At 32.9% G+C, this 9,623-nt stretch overlaps 1 protein-coding gene across 2 annotated transcripts; it reads right to left on the reverse strand.

The window, feature by feature from the left end:
- Positions 1-5,092: 5,092 nt before the first annotated feature.
- Positions 5,093-8,827, reverse strand: LOC149416126 (uncharacterized). 2 transcript variants are annotated; one of them, XM_089641578.1, is made up of 4 exons: positions 8,766-8,827; positions 7,858-7,932; positions 6,212-6,412; positions 5,093-5,338 (listed from the first exon to the last, which is right to left on the reverse strand). In XM_089641578.1, exons 2-4 carry the CDS (start codon positions 7,919-7,921, stop codon positions 5,145-5,147), a joined length of 459 nt encoding a protein of 152 aa, XP_089497704.1. In that variant the 5' UTR covers positions 7,922-7,932; positions 8,766-8,827; the 3' UTR covers positions 5,093-5,144. The 2 variants fall into 2 exon arrangements, with proteins under 2 accessions (XP_089497704.1, XP_089497705.1); XM_089641579.1 differs by having other exon boundaries at positions 8,667-8,783.
- Positions 8,828-9,623: the final 796 nt, after the last annotated feature.

Below are 9,623 nucleotides of genomic sequence, written 5' to 3' on the forward strand. Positions count from 1 at the left end.
ATTCTGCCAGAAGATGGTAAGTTAATAACAGGGTTGATCACTGTGCAAGCCCAACTGCAGGTGTAACGAAGGTTATGTCAGGGACTATAACAACGTTTGTATTCTGCCAGAAGATGGTATGTTAATAACAGGGTTGATCACTGTGCAAGCCCAACTGCAGGTGCAACGAAGGTTATGTCAGGGACGATAACAACGTTTGTATTCTGCCAGAAGATGGTAAGTTAATAACAGGGTTGATCACTGTGCAAGCCCAACTGCAGGTGCAACGAAGGTTATGTCAGGGACTATAACAACGTTTGTATTCTGCCAGAAGATGGTAAGTTAATAACAGGGTTGATCACTGTGCAAGCCCAACTGCAGGTGTAACGAAGGTTATGTCAGGGACTATAACAACGTTTGTATTCTGCCAGAAGATGGTATGTTAATAACAGGGTTGATCACTGTGCAAGCCCAACTGCAGGTGCAACGAAGGTTATATCAGGGACTATAACAACATTTGTATTCTGCCAGAAGGTTGTAAGTTAATATTTCAAAATTAACACAATTCTAACTTTCGGACAACCAAAATGAATTTATTACCAGCTGGAGTCATCGGAATTTTTCCGGTGACACCGGAAGTCCTTAGTTTTTTGAAAATTCGTGTAGACAACACATAATAATTTATGAATATCGGAATAAAACTGTAGAGTATAAAAATCAAATTGTGCCGCCCGCCCGTTGTCCATTCGACAACCTTCTTTAAATACGTTATGATATATATGTAGGTAATAAAATATACACAAAATTATGTTTAAGTCAAGTGAGATATTGAAAGAAAAATATAGAATTTTAAAATTAGATTAAAAAAAATTGTTTTTGACAATTTTAGTTGAATATGTTTTTTTTTGCTAAACCAATTTTAATTGCTTTTTAGTTTGAAAACAAAATTGATAACATCATCGCTAATTCTTTTATAAAATCATAATAATTTTAGTAAAAAAAAAATTTTTTTTTAGCCTTTGCAAACAAAAATTCATTAATACACCGTAAAACCAAAAAAATTGTAAACATGATTTGTTATTGATTATTTTTAGCTATGGTTTGTTAAATTAATAAATTTTTTATGAATAAATAGTTTTATAATAATTTTAAAATAATAATATGTAAAATTTAGAAGAGCAAATAAAGGTAAGTTGTTGACATTCCGTATAGGTACATAAACAGGATTTTAGGTAGCAATTTCTAAGCCTATTTGAAGACGTAAATGTGATCTTCTGTGCTGCACCCAGTTGCCAAAAATTGTGAAAAATATTAATATTTGTTTTTAATTGTAAAAAATATCATCGGGCAGCAAAAAAACATCTTAATTTTTAACTCCAAACTACTCAGAAGTTTTTGGTTAATTATTTGTTGAGTTGGAATTATAAAGTTAAAAAACAAATTAATAATGTGTTACATAACATTATTAATTAACTAATTAAAAAAAATATATATCAACTTAGAAAAATATTCTTAGGTCCACATCAAAATATTATAAATATTGAACAGTAAATGAATAAGCGAAACAAAAGAAAATAGCTGCAGAATATAAATCTAAAAATGTCAGCCTGTTATATCTTCAAAAGCAGGCCCTTCAGGTTAAAACGGGAACCTTCTTCATGGATGGGGGATAGAGGGCTACCACACCATATGATTTTTTTGGTTGTACTGGGACTCGTTTCTGGGTTTTGGTTCTAGTAAACTTACTTTTACAATATATATTAATTATAAAATCCTTCGAATAAACTTGTATTTTACATTCACCAATGAGATAACATGCGATTTATTAGTTAAACAATTTATCAATCAGGAAAATACTCAATTATTAAAACAATAATAGATAATTTATTATCTGTTCAATTTCGTCTACCGTAAAGTAGGGATATCTTTTAAAGCAAAGTATCCACAATCAGTCAACAACTGTCTGCCAACAACGTATTTTAACAAACTTTAAACACTTCAAAATATTATCTTTTTAATGATAAACTTATGTTTATAAGACAAGGTTTTATGTATTGATATTTCAGGCGACTAAATGTTGCTTTTAATTATGTGTTATCCTTTATGATATGCATAAAACTTTGTCTTATAAACATTAGTTTATCATTAAAAAAAATATAATATATTTGACAAGTCAAATTATTTCACCAACAAATGTAGATATAATATATCTCGACGCCATCTAGTGGGAAATTTAGCACTAACAAAGCCTTTCCTACAAAAATAAATTTGGTTGTTTAAAGGTGAAACGAATAATAAAGACCTAAAACTGAGAATACTCCTCATCAAGACCCATGTATGGAGTATCTTGATGTACGGCTGCGAAACATGGTGCCTATCCAAAAGAGATAAACGGAGACTAGAGGCTTTTGAGATGTGGTCCTATAGAAGACTGTGAGGAATTTCCTGGAGAGACCATATTACAAATGAGGAGGTTCTCCAAAGAATCGAAGGAGGAAGGCACCTGCTCAGGACCTTGTCCGAAAGGCGTGCAAGATGGGTCGGCCATGTTATACGACAAGAAGGCCTCTTGCATGTCATAATAGAGGGTATGACCGAGGGGACCAACTCTAGGGGACGCCCACGCCGAGAGTACCTGGAGGACCTGCTGGTGGACGTGCGCTGCTCATCATATGCAGAAGTCAAAAGAGCCGCACAAGACAGGGAAGAATGGAAGAGGAGATTAGAAGAAATTGCTGCAAACCAATCCAAGGATTGAAACCAGAGAGAGAGAAAGGTGAAAAAAAAATATAATAAGCAGTAATTGTTGATTGAGGTACTATCAAATTGAATTATTTGGCAGGTTGGAAATAAGCCTAGTGGTTCATAGAAACTGACTGGACATCAGAAGGTACGGGTTCAATTCCCGTTGGCGGCATTTATTTATACTAAGGTGATATTTTCAATTTTTATTGATATTTCAGGCGACTAATTGTTACTTTAAATTATTTGTTATCCTTTAAAGTATGTTTGGAAGGAGAAGCATAGTAAGGTAAGTATCAAGTACAAATGGCAAAACCGTTAGCCTTATTCACCATGGATATTGGAGCGGGAGTTACGATCATCAGCAATGAGAAACCGAATCAAGAAGAATAAGAAACATAGGGCATCTCCAAAATGCCAAGTGCGGAGTACTACAAATTGTTGAACAACCTTTGTCATTTCATTTATAAAAAAAAAAATTGTTTATAACGAAAGTTATTGATAATTAAGACTTATTTACTTAACTTATCTACTTATTTACTATTATCACGATGTAATATGTAAAGCTAAGCAAATAACATGTTATCTTTGACAACACAATCAATATTATTCGAATATTCTCATCGTTTGGTATAGAGGAGCGGCACTTATAATTCTAGCATTTTTCCGATAATTCTAAAATCGAAAATGACATAAATGTTTTTATGAGTGTTGGTTTAGATGTATTATGCACACAATAAAAATCAAAATGGTGTCAAATCAAGCAAAACAAAACACAACTTAATAAACGAAATGATAGAAAAATGATTACGTGAGAATTCTGAAGAAACCATTACTCATGTTTGTAATGAAATTCTAAACTTTTGTCCATTAGAAGACAGAAGGAAAAAAAAGTCATTAATTTTTTCACAATTTAAATTGTATTATTGATTGACCCACTTCATTACCACTCAAACTTTTCAATATCTCCTCCAGTAGACTCAGAATTAATGAACTGCTCTTCCTAAACTAACACTGATCTCATTAAAGATACTATTCACCAGCGTCCAGAATGTGTTTGGCTGATCAAATCAAGTCAAATCTGATCAAATCAGATTCGAAGTGAAAATACATTACAATTGTTAGGACTTCAAGCGAGGTCTTGACTTGACTTGTCACTTCCATTTTATGATGTTTTTTTGAATTTAATAATTACATTTAAAATTAGTAAAAAAAATTTGGAGTAGAATATAATACCAATAAATTTAAATGAATCATGAAGGGTTACAATTAGAAATCGAAACCAAGATCTGTTGTTTTACCAAGACAGCGTCTAGTTGGGATCTAGTTATTAAAATTCATTTATTTCGATCTCATATTTCAAATTCAGAATTAACAATATCATCTAATAACTTTTTTCCATATTTGTAGCTTTTAAATGATCACATATTTCCAATGAATTGGTTTGGAACTTAGAAAATATGGGAAAAATTAGTAGCAAGATAATAATTACGTTGATGGGTATAACCTTAAAAAATAATTTAAAGAAAAAGTTGTCCCTGAATAAATAACTTTACTAATCATTGAAAACAATGTTAACGAATCTCAAACGATTGAAATAGAAAATACAGAATAAAATTCATTCGCATCTAGGATTTGAACACACGAATTCGACCATATCATCTTGTGTCATTTTTAACTTCAACTGAGAGCTACTAACATTATCTTCATTTTCTCAATGCATATTTTTTGGCTGCTATCTTTATATATTATTACTAGATTATGATGGGGCTAAATACAATATAGATAATTTCTTCGATAAAAATATACATTTTTATTTTAATGTGCGACATCTAGGATGAATATTTTTTAGTGAAATAACTTAATGTGTAACATCTCTAATTGTAATATTTGATAATTTCAGACAATATTCAAGATTCTCGAACGAAAGATGTGTTAAGAAAAGTTATAAAAAGATTCAGTCGTCGATGTCCCGTTAGACCCCCCATCAAATTAAGGAGCCAATCATTTAAAAATTTACGTAGAGCTCACAGAAATCACAGTTCTCCTGAGAATTACGGGCTTCGCCAATATTATTTAGTGTTTTATGTGAGAAGTAGGTAACTAAAAAACTCTTCTGTTCTTAGTTTAATAGTTAATACTTGCTTCAGTTTACACTTCTTAGATTAAACTTACTGTAATTTGTTGCTTGAAAATTCCGTTTTAAGAAACTACTAGTATGGAGAGTTAAGTTTCATCTAGTACATCTGGTATAGAATTAGACTAAAAGAGATCGCGCTACTCTATATAAAGACTCATATTTTTTTGTCTCACTTTAACACTACTTAAATCAACTTATCGTCTATCTAATCCTACAAGAAGAAAAAAAACATAACATTAGAATCATTTATTCCACAACGAAACAAATTAGTCAAGTACTTCCATTAAGCTTCAAAACACTCGTCGTATAAGATACAAGTGGGGTCCTCATCGGAGACCTTGACGTAACCCGGCAAGCACTCGCAGCCGTTGATAATGCAGGCGCTAAAGCAAGTCCTGTCGATGCTTGGCTGGGCACAAGTTCCTCCGGGACAGGTCGACGCACAGCGGACCCTCCAAGCGTTCGGATCTGCACATTCTAAAAAAGCGTAAACTTTGTTAAAAAAATAATAAATAAGTTTAATTTTCATTTCAATTGGTTTTGCGAGGTATTTTTTATTTGGTTACAGTTACAGCAGACTTCATATCATATCACTTAAACAACTCTATTATAAAATTTTCCTCTTTTACATTCATAAATACAAAACATAAGAAATAACAACAAACACATATATTAGCAACACTAGATCTCAGGGTAAAAAACATATCCAACAAGCAACTACAACATACAACATTTGAGCAAAAACGCTTTCTATATACTATGGTACTAAAACTCTGCAATAAAATGCCACTCTCATTCAAAAGTCACAACAATATTTTAACACCAGAATGAGATCAGAAATAGATAATATACTAAAACCGAATGCAATCTGAAGCTAAAACCAATCAACTGAATAAAAAACACAATGTAATATAGTTTAATTATTTTGGACACAACAATATTAAATAAAAAAATTATGATAAACTACTGTTTAAGAAACAAAACAAAGCACAAAGAATAACATTTTATGTAATTGTGCAATCAGACGTCTGCGGGTTCAATTCCCGTAGGCGTCATGTATTTTTCTCGGAAGATTTTTTAAAAATTACTTAGTGTTTTAGGCTAATAATAATTGCTTAAATTTAATATATTTTTTAATTAGATTATATTATCCATACTACTAAATTTTAATAAAACTCAAATGAAATCCTCCGCACGGGAGATCCTAGTGAAGATATAATTATTTATTTGTTACAACAACTAAAATAAAACATTTTATTGAAAAAAAATTTATTATTTTAAGAATATATTCATTTATGTAAATGTATGGAGGTTGTTGGTTGTCTTATTAATTCTAGAAATTCCAGTTACCATCTTCACAATCCCAAGGATACACGCAGACTCTTTGGTCGTTCCTCAACTTCCCTCTGGGGCACATGCAGTTGGGCCTACCACACAGCCGTGGATTAGGGGTGTTCGGCAGTCTGATGGGACCTCCACCCAGGAACCTCTCGCAAGTCTGATCGTTCCAGCAGTAACGCAGCAGTTCACCGCTTGGACAGCCATTATCACCTTAAAACAACATTTATTTCTTTTCAATAAAATTTTAATAAATATTTAAGATAATAATTCAGGAACAGAAAATGTAAATAGATTAGTATTGTTTTGTGAACATCTCACTCAGAGAACTTATACAATATCCACTCTGAGACTATCAATGAGTTTCATATATGGCGGCAGTATTGTATATAAGGTTGGTAGCAGTTATACAATTAAAAATAATAACATTATAATAGACACAATGTAGTGAAAAGAAAAGGATAATCCACAAAGTGAACGCAATGGAGCAGTTCATCGATTTCATATTGTTGCCCACATGCCTTATATCTTCAGGAATATAGGTAATAGGCATTAAAATCGCATGGCAAACGGAAACTCGATTTTAAGTTCAAAAGTGGTTTTTATTTATTTTATAAGCAAATTTATAAGAAAGCAAAAAAGTTAACCAAGGGAAACTGTCACAGATAATCTTAGCCATAATATATAAATGAATACAGAAACTTTCTGTGGTTCTAGTACAAAAATTGAAAGTTCACTCACCACAAAAGACAAGTGCAAATGTCAGGAGTGAAAATGAAGGTGCGGTCGTCATATTAAATGCGAATTAATTTGTGGTAATCAATATTAAAATTTTACTCGATTACTTGGGATAGAAGGTTGACAGTTATTTAGAATTGGGAAGCGATTCTGACTAAGGTTATTCCTACCTCTGGTCTTCTGAAATACGTCTTGTTACGAATCGATATTATGGCACTGATGGATACCTTGGGTGGTAATCAATGCACAAGTTTCTGTAATAGATTCGATAATACATACACTGTTCATTGTACTAGTTTTCTCAAATGACAGAAGATGTATAAATAAATTGTTGCAAATTTCACTGATGTGGTTACCCCACACTGTGAGAAATGAAGAGGTAATTGTGTAACAGCTTGGGTGATAAACCTACTTGATTCTGTGCAAAGGATTCGGTCCATCTGATTGACAATGATTGACCAATTGCCTCTATCTCTAATTCACAGAGATGCTGAGTCTATTCTACAGGCATTTTAATGGAGCCTACTCTAATAATAAGAATAGAACACAATGATATTGGCTTCATGAGAACGGGCCGCTTCTTCGAATCGTTTTTGTCTAAGACAGCTCGCATGTGGAACGAGGTGTCGACATCTGCTTTCCTCCCTAATGCAATCCGGGTCTATTTAAGACCCGTATGTATAAACACCTCTCTTGAGCCCATACCGTGCTACCACACTACCCTACCCGCCTCACAACACTGCCCAACCGGGTGGCGACATACCTCCTATGCCTTTAGACTGTACAGATATGGGCGCTATTGTGAGGTGTAACAAAAATATAAAATAGACAACTTTCTTGTTATCAAGCCAATTGCTAATCAACCATATAACTTTAGGAGTATTTGTACATAAAGAAGCTATTGAACTTTTTTTTCTTACCACCCTGCGCTTTGGAACCAGCAACCACGCAGGCTAGGAACAATCCCACAATAACAAACTTCATGTTGAATATTCCTGAAATGAAAAGTTTTATAAACCACTTGTATTTGGTGTCCTTTGGTGCACTGTACACGAATTGCAGTAGAGTATTTTTAACTGATAAAGACTCATTATAGTATTTCTATCTCGCTTTGCATTACTGTGAGATATTTGATTTCAGCAGTGTTCGAAAGTGCCAACTCTACGATTTGTATTTTCATTTAAAAGTTATGCATAAACACTTTCCATTTCTTTTCATGTTGCAAAATATATATTAAAAGTTTACTTCCATGAAATGAAAAAAACATTCACCTTACGTTTGTGTAATTAAATACGTTTTTATTTGATTTCCATAAAGTGTTTAGCAGATAAAAAACGATTGTAAAAAGTTCCTCAATTTTTTTTAAATAAATTTAACTGTCAATTTGTAACATTAAAATCTGAAAGATTCTTACATTTACTCACGGAAGTAAAAACAGTACATATTTCATTTTGTGAATTCGAAAAATTGACTAACTTCACATTTAAATAAAAAAAAAAATTGATTGAAAATGTTTAACCCGAAAAAAAAAATTCATTTTACTGTAATACATATATTTTTAGTGGCCACAATTTTTTTTGACAGTGTATAAACCTTCATACAACTTAATGAAACCTTTAACAACTTAATGTCAACCGATTTCAGAGAAATACGTAAATGTACGCGAGTGTGTACGTGATTGCCACCAACATATAGGTAATGATAGAATACAGCGAGTCTATTTGCTTACTTTCAGCTCGGTCAGAGGTCGTCAAGTGGGTTTATTTGCAACACTGAAAACTTGTGAAATTCAAAGAAAGAGTATTTAATAAAATATTCAAGTTCTTACCGGAATATAACGAGAATGTCTCACTGATGCGGGTATGGTACCGTCTCTATATATATATTCGATTGTTTTATTTGATTTTCATGCTTGCACAGTAACAATTGATTTAGACAACATATTTTTAAACTTTATCATTGCTATTCTTTAAATGATTTATCGAACACTTGTTGTTTTGGTCCAAGGGATGTCACTGGTTTTTTTTTCGTCTTCTCTACGATGTTTTTATAAAGAAAAAAAAAGAGGTTCTGGGAAGGAGAAAGGGAGAAAGGTATGAGTCGTGGATAGTCATCTGGGGGTCAGCGTGTTCCGGAGTGACGGACGTATGAATCCATTAGTTCCACTGCAGTTCAAGGCAATGGGTCGACAGAGTCCGGCTGAAGGTGTAAAAGGTTCTCCCTTAACCAGCATATCCCAATCCGGACCGCCACGTAGCCAGTGGGCAGGTTCGTCTGCCAATACACATAGATAAACCTTACCCCACGAACCCGGACTCCCCTGCTTAGATCCTATCTTCCTGTGTGTTTTTTGTATTTATTGTACCAATTAGCATACATTTATTAAAAACATTTTAATAAATGTATGCTAATTGGTACAACAACAAGCTTTTACTTGCATTAAATTTGAACGGTTTTGAAGATCTGAAACCCTCAAATATGTATTTTTCGCATTACCGTGAGCACCTGATTCAGTACACGATGTCAATCAGGTTTCGTTTTAATTGAACAGAATTTTCCTGCTTTACCACGGAGGCGTTTAAATCTAAATAAGTTCACGGCATTTAATATCAATTCACGATATTTCTTTCTATTTTAAGGAAGGAACCAAAGATTAGGAACGAGGAGGTGCTCTACCAATTGAACT

Source organism: Hesperophylax consimilis, chromosome 17 (assembly GCF_061612785.1).
Source record: "Hesperophylax consimilis isolate HC1 chromosome 17, BYU_Hcon_1.0, whole genome shotgun sequence".
Taxonomy (NCBI): Eukaryota; Metazoa; Arthropoda; class Insecta; order Trichoptera; family Limnephilidae; genus Hesperophylax; species Hesperophylax consimilis.

Coding starts and splice junctions, on each gene's coding strand:
- LOC149416126 (XM_089641578.1), bottom strand. CDS start 7,921: ATGAAGTTTGTTATTGTGGGATTGTTCCTAGCCTGCGTGGTTGCTGGT. Junction 6,413..7,857: donor TGGTTCCAAAGCGCAGGGTG/GTAAGAAAAAAA, acceptor TGTTGTTTTAAG/GTGATAATGGCTGTCCAAGC. Junction 5,339..6,211: donor TCCTTGGGATTGTGAAGATG/GTAACTGGAATT, acceptor ACGCTTTTTTAG/AATGTGCAGATCCGAACGCT.